Source organism: Eurypyga helias, unplaced genomic scaffold (assembly GCF_000690775.1).
Source record: "Eurypyga helias isolate BGI_N326 unplaced genomic scaffold, ASM69077v1 scaffold25003, whole genome shotgun sequence".
In the NCBI taxonomy this organism is placed as follows: domain Eukaryota; kingdom Metazoa; phylum Chordata; class Aves; order Eurypygiformes; family Eurypygidae; genus Eurypyga; species Eurypyga helias.
Window position 1 is genome coordinate 1 of NW_010243548.1, and position 21,409 is coordinate 21,409.

The 21,409-nt window shown below is 40.1% G+C and overlaps 1 protein-coding gene across 1 annotated transcript; it reads left to right on the top strand.

Moving 5' to 3' along the window:
• The first annotated feature begins 1,061 nt into the window (after positions 1–1,061).
• NDC80 (NDC80 kinetochore complex component) lies at positions 1,062–15,188 on the top strand. Its single transcript, XM_010149469.1, has 16 exons — positions 1,062–1,235; positions 2,110–2,196; positions 3,150–3,273; positions 3,402–3,574; positions 4,779–4,881; positions 5,720–5,809; positions 7,021–7,114; positions 8,222–8,328; positions 9,175–9,319; positions 9,610–9,815; positions 11,018–11,170; positions 11,439–11,528; positions 12,197–12,289; positions 13,759–13,889; positions 14,418–14,520; positions 14,887–15,188. The coding sequence occupies exons 1-16, from the start codon at positions 1,135–1,137 to the stop codon at positions 15,007–15,009; spliced, it is 1,923 nt and encodes a 640-aa protein (XP_010147771.1). The 5' UTR covers positions 1,062–1,134; the 3' UTR covers positions 15,010–15,188.
• The last annotated feature ends 6,221 nt before the right edge of the window (positions 15,189–21,409 follow it).

The following is a 21,409-nucleotide window of genomic DNA, read 5'->3' on the forward strand; positions in this document are numbered from 1 at the left end:
GAGCTTCCGGGGGAGTCGGGCGGTCGGAGCCGCCGGGCGAGCGGAAGTGGCGATACGTCCCTCGTCCTTTCACTCCCATCCTGCTTCTTCGCCGCTCCGCGGTGACGTCAGCACCGCGGCGCGCGCGTGACGCAGCAGCGGGCGGATTTGAAATCGCGAAGAAGGCGGTGGCGCCGTTGACGGTAACGCTTGGGCTGTTGGGACGGGGCTGTCTGCGGCGTTGGGCCTTTTCCGCCGAAGGGGAGAAGGATAGCAGCAACCCCGGGGCCGGCGGGCCAGCGCTGGTAAAGCAGGCGGCGGGCCCTGCTCCGGCCCGCCCCGGGGGAGCCTTTTTGTCTGGCGGCGCGTTGACGCAAGTCAGCTCTGCTCTCGGCCTTGTCCTTGGGTGTGCTTATGAAAACAACTTGTCCTGCTGACCGTGGGTTCCCGGTAGCGGGATGGGAGAACGCAGCTCCTTCCCCGGGGGAAAGGAGGTCACGGATAAGCTGCTCTGCGAAGTGGGCCTGAGCTAAGCTCCGGTCGTGGCTTGCAAAAAACGGAATAGGATTGTGATGGTGAAACACAATTTATATTGATAATGTGTTTTTTTAGTGTTTGTAATAAAGGGTTTTTTATTAGTTAGTATTCGGTTATTTGAGCCTACCCCGCAAATAAAATAGTTCCTCTGTAGTGAGCAAAAGCCGGCATGTTTTTGCAGTTACTCTGTTTACTTCAAAATCCCCCTGTGGGACAGTTCAGTACTTCCAGTTTGATTTGTATGTTGTGTGTACAGTCTGAAGATAGACTTAATATTATCTCAGAATAGGTTTTCCAGTTGTTGTGCTAGGACACTGTGAGGCTTGGAACAAGCACTGGCTCCTTTCAAGCAGTTAATTTGAAAGGCTGTGACTGCTGCTATGTAGTTCTGGAGTCTGACATACACCATTTTTTCCCTCTTTATTTTTTAAGGGAAACTAATATTTCTGGAAACTCACACTGTTTCATCCAAATTACAGTTCTGTTAGCTTATTCTGGCCCTTTAGAAAGTCATTATGGTGTCTTTAAAAAAAAAAAAAAACAACCAAAAAAACCAACAAACTCTTAGATCCTGGATTTTTCTAATACTGACAGATTGTGATTTACAGTTTAGTCACAATGAGACGAAGTTCAAGTATTGCTGGAAGCAGTGGTCGGCAGTCTATGATGGCACTGAGAGTGCAGGACAACAACAAGATGGGTCTTCAAACACCTCAGAGGTAAGTTGCTGATCATTGTGCTAGAATATGATGACCAGAGGGCTGGAGCACTACCTAAGACAACAGGCTGAGGGAGTTGAGCTTATTCATCCTGGAGAAGAGAAGGCACCGGGGAGACCTTATAGCACCTTCCAGTACTTGAAGAGACCTACAGAAAAGCTGGAGGGGGATTTTTTACAAGGGCGTGTAGTGACAGGACAAGGGGTAACGGGTTTAAACTGAAAGGGGGAGGTTTAGATTGGATATTGGGCAGAAATTCTTCACGGAGAGGGTGGTGAGGCACTGGACCAGGTTGCCCAGAGAAGCTGTGGATGCCCCATCCCTGGCCATCTTCAAGGCCAGGCTGGATGAGGCTTTGAGCAACCTGGTCTAGTGGAAGGTGTCCCTGCCCATGGCAGAGGGTTGGAACTAGATGATCTTTATGGTCCCTTCCAACCCAAACCATTCTATGAATAGGGATGTAAAACAAACTGAAGAGATTTATTGTACTGTGTTTGAGTGTGTGAGTAGCAACTGAAAAAAAGAAAATGGGAGCAGCAAGAAAAAAACTCCTTGTAGACAAGGATATTTGCACAAGTGCTTCAGTTCTGCAAGAAACTTTCTTTAATCTATTTGTATACCCTTGACACATTTCAAATTGCAACACTCATTCTTAGGAGGTGGCTGGGTACATGTGTATATAAAATGTATAAAAATCTTCTTGTTGAAGTAGTTTTGATAATGGACAAATAATGTATTAAAATCAGTTGACTTTTCTAAGATGCTGCTGTGCTGAAGATGCTTATGTTTATATGCATGCGTTTACAGTTTTCTTACATGATCAAAAGATGAAATGGTAGAAACATTCACTTGAATCTTTCTCCCTGTCCCTCAGGAAAGACAGAAGTATGTTTGGGAAGCTGAGCATGAGCAAACCTACACCTGGAACTTCAGAAAGAAAAGTCAGCTTTTTTGGGAAGAGGTATTGAAAACTTTAGATCTCTGTACTGTAAATTAAAACAGTAACAGGTCCACATAACTTTGTACTTTTTCTCTGTTGACAGATTTTCATTACAGGAATAATGGATCTCAGGCCAGCAGACCTTCAGGTCTGCCCTCCTCCAATCTTTGATCACAAAACAATAATGCTGTGAAGTAGGAATTGCTTTGAGACCTGTTCTTCCTCTTGGAGACAATGTGCATTGCAGACCTTAAGAGCTACTCAATACATTTTCCTACTTAAGGAAAAACAATCTCTCTAGTACATTCTGCCTTAGTTTCTTCTCTCTAAGATGTCAACCTTCCAAATATATATAACCTTCCAAAATAAATAAAAGATTATGCTATAATCTTTTAGCTTAGTTCATGCTCAGAGAAGTGGTGGATGCCCCATCCCTGGCCATCCTCAAGGCCAGGCTGGATGAGGCTTTGAGCAACCTGGTCTAGTGGAAGGTGTCCCTGCCCATGGCAGAGGGTTGGAACTAGATGATCTTTAAGGTCCCTTCCAACCCAAACCATTCTGTGATTCTATGGCTTCCTGTGTTCTGATGTCTTGCAGCTATCTTCTTTCATAGGACCCCACTGTTGCAGGGATCTATTCCTTTTAAGTATTCTTTAAATATTTTAGTCTTTATTTTGAGACACTTAGGTAATTCTTTTTCTTCATCTTTGAACTATTTTTCTGTGCTATAAAACTTAATTTTTTTTAATAAACTGAAGAAAATATTCATCTAGGATGCAGTAATCCCTCTGCTGTGTATCTGCATCATGGCTGATGTTGTTTTTCCAATCATCCTAGATAAAGAGAAATCTTTGGGCATCCCTTTGCATAACAAATGCAAAAGAATCATTAAAATAGCATTTGTAGCAACTTAATATTTAAGAGTGGTTTTTGTATGTATTTTCACAAGAACCCTATTTATTTTTTGTTCTTAGAAATAGCGGGGTTGGAGGTTCACGCAACAGTCAGTATGGTGTGTTTGGTACAGAGAAGATCAAGGATCCCAGGCCGCTTCATGACAAGGCATTCATCCAGCAATGTATCAAGCAGCTTTGTGAGGTAGCTTATTAACTTACACTAAATATACATTGTTAGGCATAAAAGATAATTTTTAAAAATATTTATTTTTCATGGTTTCGAATTTAGTTTTTATTTAGTGACTAATATGCCATGTTTCTTTTTGTCAGTTTCTTGTTGAAAATGGTTACGCCCATAATGTTTCTGTGAAATCACTGCAGTCTCCATCAGTTAAGGACTTTTTAAAAATCTTCACTTTTATCTATGGATTTCTCTGCCCTTCTTATGAACTGCCTGACTCAAAATTTGAAGAGGAAATTCCCAGAGTTTTTAAAGAGCTTGGGTAAGATCATTATTGTTAGCCTTTTTTGCTAAATGGATATGATACAGCCAGAAATTTAAAAGCTTAAAAACAATTTCAGAATGTTGGATCCAGTTAATTTAGTTAAAAATAATTTTTTCCTGTAATTCTCTTATTTCTCTCATTCTGCTTTCAAAGTAGGGGGTAGAAATAACAAAAATGACTGCTGAGGTGAAAAAAAAAAAAACTCTAGGTAGCTGCATGTTTTATTTCTAATCTTGTTCAGTAAATGTTTGGAATCATTAATGCACCAACACTTTTCAAGAAAGCAAATCCTCTGTCTGGTGATAATGGGTGAATTTTCAGCCTTGTTTAAAAATAAAAAGTGAAGTGTATTTTACTTCTGTAGGTTTGAACCCATGATGGGTCAAAGCACCAGGCCTCCTCGGATGTGGCTCTGTCTGTTCTGTTCACTTCTCAGTGTTGTAATGAAATCTTGTTTTAACCGGTAACATTTGCTCAAGTGTTGAAAAGGAAGTTGCTCTCAAGAGGCTTTACTCTGCTGCACCAAGAGTATAATCCTATATAAAAAGACTGATTCTGAAAACTCAGTTTAAGTTGTCCTTTGAGAGTTAGAAAATGGACCTAAAAATAATATTTAAAAATTCTCAGGCTGAATGGCTCATGAGCACGCACTTTGCCAGATTCAGTATCTTCCTGTCCTATGTTCTTAAAATAACTTTAAGCAGCTGTCAGTCTGAAGATGGAATAAAATCTGCACTTCTGTGTTTCTTGATCTGTAGAAGATATTGAGAATGTCTGTAATTAGTATGGCCTTTTTGTGTTCTGGAGAAAGACAGAACTGGCTGCTACCAAGACCAAGGCAACATACCAGCTTGAACAGGAAGGGGCTAAGGAGTAGTTTACACTTTTTTGTATGAGACCTTAAATCATTCCTAATCTTTGGATACGCAAAAACAGCCCCTTTCTTCAACCCCTTCTTCAGTAGCCAGCCGGTGGAGGGAGGTGACTCTCCCACTCCGCCCCGCACCGATGTCACCCCATCTCGAGCACTGTGTGCGGTTTTGTGGACCTCAGTGTCAGAACGAGATCAGACTGTTAGAGCGTGTGCAGAGGAGGGCAAGAGTTTGTTCTTCCTTCTGTGCCTTGGTCTGCCTGTAAAAATGTGCTGTTTTCACCACTGTTTGCCACAGCTATTAAAAACACATTTTCTTTTGCCTTGTAGGTACCCCTTTGCTTTGTCAAAAAGCTCCATGTACACGGTGGGAGCACCACACACGTGGCCTCAGATTGTGACAGCTTTGGTTTGGTTAATTGATTGTGTCAAGGTAGCATTTGTCGTCTTTAAGACAAATATTTCCACTTCTCAGACTAGAATGTCAGTTTCAATGCAGAACTCCTAAATCTTTCTAAAAATCTCTTTGTTAGACATTTATGTAAAGAAAAAAGTAGGTGTTCTTATCTGCCATCTGGAAGCTAGCCCTTAGCTTTGCTTTTAGTAACTTTAAACTAGTAACATTAAACTAGTTTTTAATGTTATATTATGATAGGTTGGACTTTTTTTACTGTGTGCACTGGATAAATACCTGTAGGAGAAAGGGAGGGGAAAAAAGTGACAACTTATGCATACATGATTATACCCAGTATCTTTGTAAATTTGTATGTATCTTCAGTGCAGTTCTTGTGACAACTGCCACCTTCTCCTAAATTTGAAGCCTAAAAATGGAATTTTCCATAGCATTTATTCAAGTGTCCTGTGATTGTTGGGGGTGGTGGTGGTGTTTGTTTTGTTTTGTGTTTTTAGTAGATGGTAACTGTGCTGCTGCCAGATTGGATCTGAGCCAAATTTGGAATCTTTGACAGTTCACCACTGCTGAATTGGGCACAAATGCAAATCCCATCCTTTAGTCTGTAAAGACACATTTGTCTTAGCAAGGCCGTTTGGCAGTGTTGAATGTCCAGTTAATGCCTCTTATTCTGTGCTTTTAGTCAACTAAACACAGACTCCTTACCCTGGTGTGATTGGTCACATTCCGAAGCAGAACCATTACTCCCCGCTTGCTGAAATCCTAATGCAATGTTACTTTGCTTCTTAACATGAAACTAATATGAGAACTAATGGGGATCTTCACACGTGCTCTTTGTACGTACACCTGTGCCTTTCAGTTGTATGCTGCCATGAGGGAGAATGCACCGTCATTTGATGATGGACAGAACTGGGGAGGAGAGACAGATGATGGAATTGTACATAATAAGGTACCATAAAAAGTAAATTATCGAATTGTTCAACTGAATTTTGGCACGTGCTGTAACAACACAATTTAAATATACGACAACAATTTTAACTTTATGTATTCTGTTCAGTTTTATATTCAGAGTTCTCTAAAAAGGCTAATCAACTAGTTTCCTGAGCAAGCATCATGGCCAGTGAAGACTGGCTATCAATAGAAATGCTTTATTCTGAGTTGCTACTGTTTCTGCTCTCCCCTGTGGAGAAAGGGAGTTATTATGATGTTTGTTTATTGTCTTAGTGGGGTCTCAGGTATATTTCTCTTTAGCACTTGAGTCTTCTAAGGTTAACCACAGTATGAAGACAGTGGCTTAATTATAAATGTGGTGGCTGATGCTGCTATCTGCTCAGTTCCCCATTTATAAACTGGTCATAATGTTTCATTTCATAGCCACAAAATAGGATGACAATGTAATTCAGGCCCTTAAAAATCCAGCAGCTTGCTTTCTTTCTAGTTTGTCATAGATTATAAGTACTATTCAGATTTAACTCAGTGTTAACTCACAGCAGATGTTTGGAAGGGGTTGTACGATGTGCCAGAACATTTAATAAGAAAATTGCAAAAATCAAATTAAATCAGAATTTTGGACTAAGGTTACAAACCTGACAGTTGACAAGTAAAAGTGGTTTTAAACTAAATGAGTGCTTTTGTACAGATACATATGCACATAAGTTGAAACAAAATTGACGATACTGGTGTAATTGCTTCTGAAAGATCTGTAATTTAAAGTCTCCAGTGAGTTATTTTTTTGGGTAACCTTTCTTTAATTCTAAATCAGTTCTCTGACATCTGAATTAGTGGTCATATTTACTGAGGAGGTCTGTTAAGCAGACCTACAGTTCCCACAAACTGAGCCCGAGAGGATCATATGCTTCTAGATAGATTATTTAAGAATTTATTATCTTCTATCCTTGTTAAGTACCCCAGAAAAATGTATCGACTATTTCTAGACCTTTCTTGATGTGAATTCTAGATGCCTCCTTCGGCCTGGATATATAACCTGTTGACGTTCAATGTTTATAGGGAGGGGAAAAAAGTTGATTTTGACAGAAGTGTAGTCAAACCAGTGAAAGATGTTTTTGGCATCTGTTTAATTCCTTTGGTTGAGTAGATTTAGACTCGATATTTTACAGCTCTTTGAATCATTGAAATGAAAACTTTGAAAATTGTTTTCAGCTTTTCATTGACTACTCTGTGAAGTGCTATGATCAATTCATGAAAGGGAGAGATACTTTTGAAGAATTGGATGCAGAAGTGCAGTCAAAATTAAGTAAGTTTTCATGTTTTAATGAAACTGGTTTCTTCTAGCATCAGTTTTGTTCAGGTTACAAATGAAAGTGATCTGAGGTAAGGGAACTTGAAATTCCCAAGTACCTCTCAGTTAGTTTGACTTAATTCTCTTCTTTTTATGCGTTGTTACCAGCACAGACAGAGGGGTTGTGCTCTGCCGTCAGCTGTACCTGTGTAACCCTTTTGTTTTCAATGGCTTTGAGACAGAAAAGTGTTCTTCGGAAGCAAATTCCGTCTATGCAGATGATTCTTCTTTCTGTCTGACAAAGTTAACAATTGAAAAAAAGAAAAAATATTACCAGAGGATGCACATCTGATGAGTAAGAAAGTTCAGCTTCTAAAAGCTCTGGAAACGTTTGCAAGAGTTCCAAATGCTGTGAAGGTTTCCATATATGATTCAGCATGCACCTGTGTTTGTCTTCAGGGGAAATAAAAATTCATTAATTGTTTTCTCATTCATTTCATCGCCTACAGAAATACATCAGCATATGAGAACAAGGAGGAAAAATAGTTCTCGCTTTCTGTGGCCCCCTCTGAAAAGCCAGACTAAGGACAGTTCGGTGGCAAGCTGAGCCATCAGTTGGAGAGGAAACCTAAGTTACCAGACTTGTTACTAGATATTAGTAGGAAAAAGTAATCATGCCATTGTTTGGCAAAGACTGAGGGAAGTAAGGGAAGAGATGTCTCAAGAGGCAAGGAAGTATGCGGATGAGAAAGGAGTGTACAAATCAGAGCACCTTGTGAAGCTGGAACAGATGAATTATCTAACAACCGCTATCCTGTAGTGTGGGCTGCATGAGAGTCTGGAAAGACTGACCTCACAGGAGTGATTCTGAGCTTTAATGACATGAGAACTGAAAAACTCACTTTCCTTGTTTGTTGGTTTTGGCCTTTTTGCCTGTTTGCTTTATAATGAAAGGGGTTTTTGATGGATTCATTGGTTGGTTTTAGTTGTTTGTTTTAGTTCAAAATACTTGTCTAATAATGGGTATTTACTGTGCTGAAGCTAAAGCACAGATATTCAGGTCAGGTGATGATATCCAGTGAGATTAATCTGTAACCACCACCCTTACTCCCTCCCCTCCAGAGGATTTATTTCATATAGATGAAGTCCAGATGGAAAGTTTAGCAGCTGACAACAAAAGACTTCAGGAAGAGATTGCAAGACTGGAAAAAGAAAAGGAAAGTGAGCCGGTTAGTATATTGTGTCTGTGCTTGTTTATATGGTGGAGTTGAATTTTCTGTTATTGACTATTATTGTCATTATTAAATGGAGATACTGGTGATGTATTACAACAATAGAAAATTATTTGCAGTGCTCTGATTTTAATTAGGTCAGGTTAAAACAGACTCTATACCATTATAGTACAAGGCATTTACTATGGAGTCTTCACTATTTATCTGATATTGTGCAGGTATTTTCAGGAAATGAGATCTTGCATTGGCTGAAACATTAAAAAAAATGTTGTTCAAATATTCTTGTTTTTTCCTCTGAACTTCAACAACGTCTCTTCCGAAGTGTTAGTATGAGAACTTCTTTGGGGCTGAGAGCATGGGGTTCAGTGGTAACAATATATTTTAGGGAAAATATTTTGTTTGAAAAGCTGGATTCTGCTTTTAATACATCATGAGTTTAAAAGTGGTTTGTGGTGGCTGTGCAGCTGGCAGATTGAGACTCCTGCCTGCCTACTGTGCAAAAATGTGTTGCTTGTATTCCCAGGTTTCCCTGCCCTTTGTGTTAGTATACTGAAGTTGTGAATTACCTGTAGTAAGAACGTTCTTAATGCAATGCCTAATGCAAATCAAATACTAAATGCTGAAATGCAAAAAATTAAGGTACAAAAGATCTATTCAGGTTTTTTTGGTTGTTATTTTTAAAGATGCTTAACTTGATTCAGCTGTCACAGATAAGATTTATTAAAGTTCTTTAATTTTGTATTTATACTTTTGAAGTTGACCAATTACTCTATTGTCTTGTCTGGAAAGTAAGACCATTATTTTAAACTAATTTAATGGTTGTTCTTTCCATCCATTTGCTAGGATCGTAGAGTAACACTACGAAACCTGAAATCATCCCTTCAAGCAGATGTTCAGAAATACCAGACTTATTTGGCTAATCTGGAATCTCACATAGCCATCCTTGATCAAAAAATGGAAGGCGTTAATGAGGAAGTTCAAGCAGCAGGTAAGAAGGCCTTGGTCACAAATGGGCTAGTAAAGCTAGAAATAGGTTTCAAATAATTGTAATTCTCAGCTTCAGGACAGAGTGAGATACTTGCTTTTGTAGCCTCATCATACACTAAACTTTCTAAAATGGATTGCTACTAAAGAGATATTTTTGGCTGAGTTATTACTTAGTTATTCTAGTCTACAAACAGCTAATACAGATGTTATTACTCTTAAAAATACAGAGATTAGGTTTAACTATATAGGCTGGTATTTTACATCCATTTCACAACTGTTTGGTGAATTTAGAAATGGAAGTAGAAGCAATGAAGCAGGAGAATGCCCGGCTCCAGCACATCTTTGACAACCAAAAGTACTCAGTTGCGGATATTGAGAGAATAAATCATGAGAGAAATGAGTTGCAGCAAACCATTAACAAGCTCACTAAGGAAGTGGAAGCAGAAGAACATCAGCTGTGGAATGAAGAGCTAAAATACGCTAGGAGTAAAGAGGCGGTATGTGAAAACCCTACTATGCTGAGAGGTGGCTCTGTTTTCAACATGCAGACTTAAACTTGGGACTTGGACTGCTGTTAACTTCTTTACTAAATAATCTAAGAGCAGCAGAGAGATGACTTAACAGCCTAAAGCAACACAAATGGTTTATGCTTATTATATCTGAAAAATGGGGGGGGGGGGAGTCTTGTCCCTCTAATAATGGGGATATTCTTTACTTTTTTTGCTGCATCATAAGAGACATAACTAGAAGATGCACCACTGTCAGCTCTCACTGTTGCAGCATCGAGATCTGTGGTAACATTTAGCTTGAAATTGCTTTGGTAACACAAGCAATTTCAGGCTAGCGTTAAGATCTCATAGCAAGGAATAATGCAAAACTAGTGTTTTGAATCAATATCTCTGCATGCATTTATTGGTAGATTGGTCCCTTATGGGAAAGTTCTAATAGATTTTAAGGTCTGAATTCAATTCCCTCAAACAGAATAAGAAATTGTGGTCCTGTAAGTGGTGGGATTTAAAAGCTGCTGCTTTGTTAGATGGAGAACTATAAAAAAAAACATTTCAAGTATGTTTTGCATTTGGCAGGGTTACCCTTTATTAAGCACTTGGTATTAAGTTAAATTCCTCATACTACACAAGTATGAAGCACATAAAACTGGAAAAATTTCTTATGGTGTTTGCATCCATATGGCAATCATTAATGAGAACACAGAGCATTTAATCAGCTTTGTCTAGAGTCATGCTGAAGTTAAGGTTTGTTATTAAGATGTGTGGCTATGTGGCATTTCCTGTCAAAACCAGTAAGAGATGGCATTTCAGTATAATTGATCATTGTTTTGGTTATTTGTATTATTTCCAAGCTTTTTTTCCTTCCCTGTCAACTAATCCTCAAAAAGTTGAGGCAGAAAAAAATATGGCAGATGAGTATGGAAGCCCACAGGTGAAACTATTGTCTCACCCATACATGCTGAGAAACCTTGCAGAGCCAACTGCGAAAGAACTACAGACGAGCCCTTAATCTGAACAATGTGAATTATGGGACTGTCAGTACATCCAGCTCTTGGATAATGTGGCATGACAGGGAATCACGTTTGTACAGAGCAACTCTGAAACGTCTGTAAAGTACAACATGAATACTTTTTGCAAAGCTTTTCACTTGTTTTTCTTTTATGATTTTTGCCCTTTTCTCTTCTGAATAGATTGAAATGCAACTGGCAGAGTATCATAAACTGGCTCGAAAGCTGAAATTAATTCCAGTGAGTGCTGAGAATTCCAAAGGCCATGACTTTGAGATTCAGTTTAACCCTGAGGCAGGACCAAATTGCCTAGTCAAATATAGAACTCAGATCAAGGTAAGTAGAGTCAACACTCAACATTTTTGTTACCATTCACAAAAAAAAAAAGTTTCTTGGGAAATATTGGAAAGGTGTCTCAACCTGTCCATGAAACCTCGTTGAAAAACTTGTCTGTGATGCGTTGCCATAACTGCACTATAGTATGGGAAGGAAATGTGGTATTGGAGGGTACAGCAGCCTAAATAAAAATGAGAAAGGGAAAACAGGGTACATCTTGGTTCAAACTAACAAATTGCATTCGCCAGGTCTTGTATGTGTATTACAGGCTCCCCTCATGGAGATCATAAACCAGACTGAGGAAGAAATTAGGAAAGCTACTCAAAAGAAAATTACTTTGGAAGATACTTTGGAACAGGTGTTGTCGGGTTGGGTTTTGGTGGGGAGGAGGGTGGGAGGCAGCTGTGGGAAGATTTGCAATTAGGGTCTCCTTCTGTTGGTTGGAATATTGTGTATTCCCTGCATTGAAGGTTATGTAGCTTACATATACTTGACCATAAACATTGCAAAGGTTTGGTTTTAAGTTGCCCGTTCCAGTCTGTCATGTGGCTTACCATCACTGACAAGCTGTGATCAGCAAGATTTTTAGCAATATTGGGTTCAGAATGGATTGAAAGAGAACTTTTATTTCCCTGTTCTTTGACCCCTCTCTCAGTTCTTATTGCTGAGCATGACAGTATACGGTATCCTTTTGGCCAGTGTTGGTCAGCTGTCCTGGATATGCGCCTTCCCAGTCTCTTGCCCGCCCCTACCCTACCTACTGAGGAGCTGTGGGAGGGAGAGAAAGCCTTGATGCTGTGCAGGCGCTGTTCAGGAATAGCCACAACATTGGAGTGTTACCAACACTGATTTAGCCACTTACCTAAAACAAAGCACCATACGGGCTGCTATGAAGAAAATGAATGCCATCCCAGCCTGGCCCAGTTTCAATATTTCTAGGCTACCACATGGCATTTGTGAATGATAGGGATTTATATGTTGGAATTCTTTTTGAATTATGTTTTCTTGGTCATGCTTTCATTCTAGTTGAATGCAATGGTCGTGGACAAGAAAAGCAGTGTGAAAATGCTGAAAGAAGAAGCTGAGAAGCTGGATGATCTTTACCATCAGAAGCTTAAGGTAGAAATACTTAAGATTGATGAGAATTTACCTTTAATGATATCCTTAATCTTTTTATTTAAATGTGTTTGGCTTGCGTTTTTGTTTGTCTGGACCTTTTGCTTCTTCCCATTCCTCTTGCAGGATTTTGTCATTCTTTTCAGAAATACTTGAGTGCTATATGAAGTGAGAGTCAGTCTCACTTTCTGGTATGAGAATCTAGCATTGTACTTTGGCAGATCCTGTAAATCATAAGCTACTACATGCAGCAACAATCTCCTGACCTCGGGATGTCTCAAAGCTTGAGGGAGATTTTAGAGTTAACAGAATCTGTCTTGGCTATTCAGTTTGTACATAATAAATACACTTACAGTCTTTAGTAAATATGTTTAATCACATTAAAAGCTAAAGAAAACATTGAGTAAAAGCAAATTAAATGTTTTCATGATATAAAATTGTTGCTTCCTTTTGTTTTAATTCCCCAGTGGGGGAGCAATCCCTATACTTTTCCTCATGTTGTCCAGTTCAGCAACAAAACAGCCCTCTCAGTTAACAACTGAGTGGCTGTTTCAGCACCTCCCAACTTCTCTAACAGCATGGCTTTGGTGGGGCTGCAGTGTCCAGGCGAAAAATGCTTTTTGAACTAAACTAGTGTTTAACGTATCTGGTCTTTCAAATCCAAACTTCTGTGCTATAACCACGAAACAGGGTCATTTCATTGCTAATACCTCCTTAGGTCGCTGAAGGCAACTCACTGAGTTTGTTGCTTTCAAAACCACCTGACACTTGGCTTTTGATACTGTTGCATATGCTCTTAAGGTTAGCGCATAAAATACTCAGTTACAACTGGATGGTTACAATAAGACACAGTCATGCAATTCCTTGTGTAGCTTCTAAAATGCCAGCCATAAGATTTCAGGATTACAATTATTTTTGTAGGATGATGTTCCAGTAATTTACCAGAATTTCATCTTTAGTTGATGGTGGAATTTAGTTTGGTTTTCTGCATTTACTTGTGCTAAGCATAGTGTCAACAGCATCATTTCCCATGGAGAAATGATTACTTACATTTTGTATTCATCTTTGAGATATGGAAGGGAAAAGCAATTTTCTCAAATGTGATTTTATTTTTTTTAATCACAGAAACAGTTGTTCATGATATCCCATTTCTAAGCTATGTAAAGTATGTAAATAACCCTTTTTGAGATTAAGTTTGAAGGGAAAAAAGCTGCAACGCAGACCTTGAAATACAGTGACAGAAATAAAGGGAAGGTTAGGCTGGTTTTGGGTTGAAGATGATACAGAAAATACCTGAAGTTTTAGGTTTTGGGGGATGTCCTTGGGGTTTATTTTAGCTCTGAGTTTGGAGTTACTTGTGTGAATTGTGTATTCAAGTGTCAGGCTTATAATCAGGTAATATAATGGAGGAAAAAAAAATCCTGATTATTCCTAGATTCATTTATTTTTTTATTCTTTCCTTATGTTTACAGGAAGCGGAAGAGGAAGAGCAAAAATGTGCAAATGAACTGGAACTGTTAGAGAAGCATAAACAATTACTTGAGAGTGGTGTCAATGAAGGACTTAGTGAAGCCACAAATGAGTTGCATGACCTTCAACGACAGTAAGGCCCATAACTTCAAGTTGGTTGTGTAGTTTATTTTGGGGTTTATGTGTTAGAAGGATAAAGACATTTTCTTGAATCCTAGCATAATATTTTTTGCTGAGCAGGAATCCATCTTATATTAGTTTCACAAATTCACAGTTGAAAAATGTTTCTCCTCCACAATGTTTTGCTAGAACATGTGTCTGCTGTATCAGAACTCTTGTTTTCCATGTCACTTTTTCACATACATGGTTGTAGTATGGAAATTAGTTTGTTTCTGAACTTATGTGACAACTACATTTTACAGCCTAAACTCCAGAAAGACAGTTTTGACTCCATTAGTCTCAACTCCATTTCTATAGCTAAGTACAGCCCTTTTTCATCTAAGTTGAGTATCAGTAGAAAAATCTAGCTTGGTTCAGGTTAATACTACTAGAAAAAATTACAACTAAATATGATGATATATTAGGCTTGGTGAAGTGATTGTTTTAGATATCAGGAATTTTATAATTACTGACATGAATTTGAGTGTCTTTTACTTTTTAGATATCAAGTTGTCATGCAAACAACAACAGAAGAGAGCAGGAAAGCTGGTGATAACTTGAATCGCCTTTTAGAAGTGATTGCTACTCATGTAGTATCTATAGAGGTGAGCTAAAATCTGATATTCAGAATTAAAACTTTCTGGAGACATCTGCAACTGCAGTCAAGCACATGGAAATTAGAACTTGCTCTTTCCAATGAAGTATCAGTTATTTAGGGCTGCTGCACTGAGTCTGTGGATTCTAGTTAAATAAATGTGTTGACAAAACCTTTGGTATAAATAGTCAGAATTGATCATTAAATTTCAGCAGTAGCATCCTGTCAGATTTCATCTTCTTCTGGTAGAGGTGTTTCAGAGAAGTGTTTAACTGAAGTCACTTAACCTGTGCAACGACTGCCTGAAATGCTTTAGCAGACACAGTGCAATAGGGACTGTGACCGTTCTAATAAACTTCCTGTAACTCTTTTCTAGAAATATCTTGATGAACAGAATGTGAAAATTGACAGGGACTACGAAGAATTCATGTCCGAAGATCTACTGTCAGTCTTGACCAGAATTGTAGACAGTTATAAAAAGAAGGCTGAAAATCTGTAATTACCAAGAAGGTGAAGATGAAAATTTTGCGTTTCTGAAGTTCTGGTATGGTGCCTTCTAAAAGGACGTGTACCTCCTGTGTTTAGCAGTGAAACTGGTTTTAAATGTCAGGAAATGTTTATGAAGTTCCTTTTGTTTTTATTGACACAAATACATTAAAGGGTTCAACAATATATTTGCATTTTCTGTAAAATGGCTTTGCTTCCACATCCTCTGTGCGATATATTATATGTGATTACAAACATCTGTGACAGGACAACTGTGGAACAACTTAATCTCATTTTTTTCTCTATAATTAATTCACTTGTGCTCTTCTAGGAACAGCAGTGAGACAAGAGTACAGCTAACCTTGTAAAATAACAAGCCAGAGTGGGCTTAAAGGTGGAATCGCAAGTGACAGCCCAAATGCAGAGGGTACAGGCAACTTGCGATACTGCTGGTTAAAAATGACTAGTGGTTTTTGTGAACTTGTACGATTGCTAACAGAGAAAAGAGTTACTATTTCACGGAGCGCAATTTGTGCATGACAGTGCACATCCTTCCTTGAGCCTTTCTTTTAGTAGCAAGACCAAATGTAAATGTTTTTCAGGTTCCTGCTTGTTCTGTTATCTATGAAACTGCCCAGAGACCCCTCTTATGAGAGTAAGATGGGGTTTTTTTTTTTGTTCTTAACAAAAACCTCCTTGAAGAAAATCAGTAGTGGTTATACAGTGGTCCTGTAAGTAGTCTAGACAAAGAATGACAGTCAGTTTGAAGACAAAGTTGTGCCTCTATCTGCTCATAGTCCCAGATGAAACCTCACAGTACTTGAGTACTATACGAGAGAGAGCTCTAAGTAGGACAGCATATGAATTTGGGCAATCAGTCGTAGATTTGGCTAATGCTGGATACATCAAAATGGTCTAAAATGAGCCTGCCTTCTCCTTGTTAGACCAGAAAGACAGACTATTTGATTTTACTTTTTTTTTTTTTTTTATTCTTCCTCCGGAAAGTAACAGTAAAATTAGTGTATGGGGGAGCTCCATTCCAAATACATTGAAGAAATGTAACGCCATCTCTTGAACATGAGCGCTGTTCAGTGCTATGTGGAAGTAGTATCTCATCTACTCTGTACGTACCTTTGTGGTTAAAAAAAAACCTTTAAAAATTAGCCTTGATGCCTTGGCTAGTGAAGTTTAGTGGTAGTTCCTAATAAAGGTACTGAAGTATTGGAGTGTTTTGGGGTTCAGTGATAAATATCACTGACTGAAATACAGTAACAAAACCAGCTTTGCAGTCTGCTTAGGTGTTTTTAGCAGCTGATAGTTAAGGAGCAACTTCATTTAGCTCTGTAATTAGACACAATATTTGAATGAAGCGAGGATCGCTGGGTTGTACAACAAAGCCTAAGGTGGACCATCCAAACGCAGACTGCAAATAAACACTGAATGGTCTGTAATTCTAGGCTGTTTCTGCAGAGCATATGTAAAACTCAAGTAGTCCTTAACATAGTGTGTGAATCTTCTGACTCTGGTATGAGTGTTTTGTTTTCAGACATGCTAATGGTGCCGTTATTTAAGCTTCTAACTTTCTGTTCTTTTGCTATGCTCCAGAAGTCTGATTTGACAGCTGTAAATATTCTGACAGGTGGGTAGTGTTTCGGCTTTCTTCTGTTACCTTCTTTCATTTACAAACCTGTGGGTTTTTTCTGTAACAGCCTAAGCCTTATCACACCTCAGTTCCTTTTCTTTAGAAGCTTTTTTTCTTATGTGACCTTTCTAATGATTTTGTTATCAAGAGCAATATTCTACTTAAGCAAAACTGAACCATACAGGATAATTACGTTCCTTTAAAATGTGCTTATTTAGGGGCTATGTTCTCTCTTGGCTGCCTGATACCTGTTTGCCTCTGTTTCTATCAGGGCCTGTTCTTCTGTTAACTAGTATCTGAAGGTTCTTTGCCGTGTGGAGTTGACTGAGGAAGTGGAAGCAAAATAAATGTCATTTCCAAGGACTAATGCTAACCCAGTGGTAATGGGTCAAAGAATCAAGGTCACACTCCCCCTCCTTCATGTCCTGGCAAATGTAGTAGTCTGGAACTGAAGTAGTCTGAGTAATAAAAAATCCACACTTTGAAGGCTTTTGTTATTGGGCTGAACTATTTGTCTGCGTGTCGGTCAAACTGAATGGACTTTAGAACCAGTCCAGGCTTCAACCGAGGTTCTGTACATACTACGGGGATCTCTGTGTTGTAATGTAACATAGATCAGCATCCGCCAGTGGTTGCTAGGTGATACGTCTTCGCATCTTGAAATGGGTGTAACTTTTCCATGCTTCTTGAACACTGCTCCTGTGTGCTATTGGCAGCCAGGCCGTCAGTTATTTTTTTATTTGTATTCTGGAATATGGCTTTTAAATTTAGACAATAGATACTAGAACACAATTACTGCTCTTGATTTTGGTTTTATTTCCTTTTTTCTTTTACCAGCATGTACCCTTGGCACATTCGTGCGTTTCAGTTGTGCGAGTCATTTGTAAACTGTTTGGCTTCTGTATGGATACAGTTCCCTCATTTATTGCTAGTCTTATTTTTTTGTACAGTTTACTTAATATGCCTTAAGTTTATGTATTTTCACATTCAATAAAATTTCTTAAACCGGTTTCTCTGAAGGATAGATCCTTACTGCCAGTATGGAAACATGACATAAAAAGCATAAACAATTACATTTTCTTAGGTAATTATCTTAGCAGCAGCACATACTAATTCCCTGACTAGCCTTACTGTTACAGGTGCATTGTGTAGAAGAAAAATATAAAAACATCTGTTTCTTAGAAATCGCAAAGGAATAAGAATTGTCTTAACCTTTTTTAAGAATAGATTGCTTTTTAAAAACTGGAAGGAGCAGTGGTCCAAGCTACTTTAACTGCTTTATGCCTGTAGGTATGTCTTCAGTATTAATCTTCCCAACCAACCTGTTGCTATTTTGTACTGGTTTTGCTAGCTGTGGGGGCTATGGGGATGGCTTCTGTGGGAAGCTGCTAGCAGCTTCTTTTATTCCTACTAGAGCAAAAAAAAATTTTCCAAGATGGCCCCACGGCTGGCCAAGGCCCAGCCTATCAGCAATGGTGGTAGCACCTATGGGATAACATGTTTGAGAAGTAGGGAGAAAAAACACCAGGGAGCTACCTGCAGACAGACAGAGCAAGTGCAAGATGAGAGAAACAGCCCTGCAGACCTCAGGTCAGCGGAGAAGGAGGAGGTGCTCCAGGCACCAGAGCAGAGATTCCCTGGAATCCTGTGGTGCAAACCATGGTGAGGCTGGCTGTGCCCCTGCAGCCATGGAGGGTCTGGGGGAAGCGGAGACCCACCTGCAGCCCAGGGAGGACCCCATATTGAAGCGGGTGCATGCCTGAAGAAGGCTGTGACCCCTATGGTCCTGAAGAATGTGGGAGGGACTTGTGTTGGCAAAATTCCTGAAGGACTGTCTCCCCTGGGAGGGACTGACCCCAGGCTGGAACAAGGTTACAGAGTGTGAGGAGTCCTCCCCCTGAGGAGGAAGGAGCAGCAGAAACAACATGTGACAGACTGACCACAACCCCCGTTCCCCAAACCCCTGTGCTGCTGGAAGGGGGAGGTAGAGACACTGTGAGTGAATTCAAGCCTGGGAGTAGGGGGGGGGGAGAGTGGGTTTTTAAGATTTGGGTTTAGTGCTCTTTTTACTCTGATTTGATTGATGATAAATCATTTTTTCCCCCAAGCTGAGTCTGTTTTGCCTGTGACTGTAATTGGTGAGTGATCCCTCCCCCTCCTTATCTTGACGCATAAGCCTTTCATTGTATTTTGTCTGCCCTGCCCTGCCCAGCTGAGGAGGGGAGTGATAGAGCTGCTGGGTGGGCACCTGCCCTCCAGCCTGGGTGAACCCATCACAGGCCTGAAAATGATTACTTAGTTATTCATAGAACAAAATACTTTGAACTGCAGAATTAAAACCTGGCAACTGCAGGCACTCTTTAAACCAGATTGCAGATGGGCCAAATAACGTGGGCCTCATTTTCATGCAAGTGACATGCATGCATTTCAGGTAGAACCATCCTTCTCCTCTTGGCATATTCCTTTTGAAACTGGATGAAATAATTCACCATTTCCCTCCCACCCCCCTGCAAAGTGGTTAGCATTCTGAAATGGAAATGCTGCCTCAAGGCTAGAACATCTTTACAAATGCGGGGAAAAAAATATTCTGTTTAACACACTCATAAAGTAATGAGGCTTGATAAGCCCTTCCAAATTCCATCAAGTCATCATTTAGAGAGGCTCTGAGTCCCAGCTTATGCAAAAACCCTCAAGACCCTTCCCCTCATAACTGCGAGCACACATGCCCTCTGTTCTCACAAAACTGCGCAGTGCTGCGTTCCACCGTGCAATTTCCCTTCTTATAGTACAACTGCATGAAGCTCAGTTCTTGCATGACAAGGTTGTTTTTCTGTTATTCAGTCACTTTCAGTTTTACAAACCTTCCCTGCATGCCATCCCAGTCTTCCTTTGAAAGCTAACAGTCTTTGAAAAATGCAGCTGTGCTCGTCTGAGCATTCCTGTTTGTACCTTTTCTTGACATGCAGGGCCAAGCAGGTAGGAGGAGGACTACATTCCTTCAGACAGCTTTTTTCTTCTATTTCATACTCCTAAGACTACACACCCCATGTACCCCTTGAGCGCTACTAAATGAGAGATCTGTGAACATGCAGTTTTGTATCAAGAAAGCTTGGAAGTAATTTACAATTGGGGGGCAGCAGGAGGTATAATCTTTCTAGAGGGCCTGAAGGTCAAAGATCAAAGTGTCCAGCCATGTCATAGAATCACAGAATGGTTTGGATTGGAAGGCACCTTAAAGACCATCTAGTTCCAACCCCCCTGCCATGGGCAGGGACACCTTCCACTAGACCAGGTTGCTCAAAGCCACATCCAGCCTGGCCTTGAAGACAGCCAGGGATGGGGCATCCACAGCTTCTCTGGGCAACCTGTTCCAGTGCCTCACCACTCTCTCAGTGAAGAGTTTCTTCCTGATACCCAGTGTAAATCTACCCTGTTTCAGTTTAAACCTGTTACCCCTTGTCCTATCACTACAGACCCTTGTACAAAGTCCACCCCCCAAGCTTTCTTGTCAGCCTCTTCAGGTACTGGAAGGTGCTATAAGGTCTCCCCAGAGCCTTCTCTTCTCCAGGCTGAAAAAGCCCAATTCTCTCAGCCTGTCCCCATAGGAGAAATGGTCCAGCCCTCTGAGCATCTTTGTAGCCCTCCTGTGGACTTGCTCCAACAGGTTAATATCTTTCTTATGTTGAGGGCTCCACAGCTGGATGCAGTACTCCAGGTGGGGTCTCACAAGAGCAGAGCAGAGGGGGAGAATCCCCTCCTTCGCCCTGCTGTGGCCATGCTTATCTGGATACAGCCCAGGATATGGTTGGCTTTCTGGGCTGCCAGCTCATGTCCAGCTTTTCATCCATGTCTGCCTTCTAGACCTCTTTCTGTACAAGCAGTTTTATTAGGCAATGAAAATGTCACCCTCAAATTAAAGAGTGGCTACAAATAAAAACATTTTCACTTACATTTATGTATTCTTAGACCAGACTTCTCTCAGCAATGACGGCAAATACTGAGGAAACTTCAGTTATGCTCAACTGACAGTAGTGAATGGCTGTGCATAAACTGTGAACGTAAGAGCACAACACAGCATGGTTGAACGACAAGTACAAGAACACACAAAACTCGGAGCACAATTGGTTTCTCCAAATTAACCCCATCGGAAATGTTAGCTGCACCTTCTGGAAATCTGAATGCATGACCTGTGATAATTTCTAGTTTCTTTCTCTAAGCTCATTTATAAAGCATATCCCAACTATGTCCCTGTTGTTCATGACAGGAGGAAAAGCTGGAAGTCTACCTTACAATGAATGAGAAATTGAAATCACAGGTTCCTGGCAAGTGTGTTTTCGCACTTCACACTCCTTACGGCCTGTGAAGACCATTCATGGTCGTTCTCGAATTATTTTATTTCAATTTCTTGAATTATTTTATTTCAACTGCAGTTTTGCAGCTACTCTCGTCCTATCATTCTTCTACGATGGCATAATGCAAAAGCCATTAGGGTTCTCCGTATTAAAAAAAAAGTATGTTTTAGTTGAAATTGGATTTTTAAGACCGAAGACAATACACCCAGTGTTTCCTTCAGAGAGGGGAAGCGTTTCAAGCGTTAAGCATTCAAAAGAATTAACGACGGCTCGTGGATCTCGGTCGCCCGGTGTTATTTTTAGGCAAGCGAACTGCGCCTTTGGGCCTGCAGCGAACTGCCTCACCCAGCGCCAAGAATAAGCCTCTCCCTCCACGCCATCGCTGCAGCGGACGGGCACGGCACCGCCCGGGCTCACCC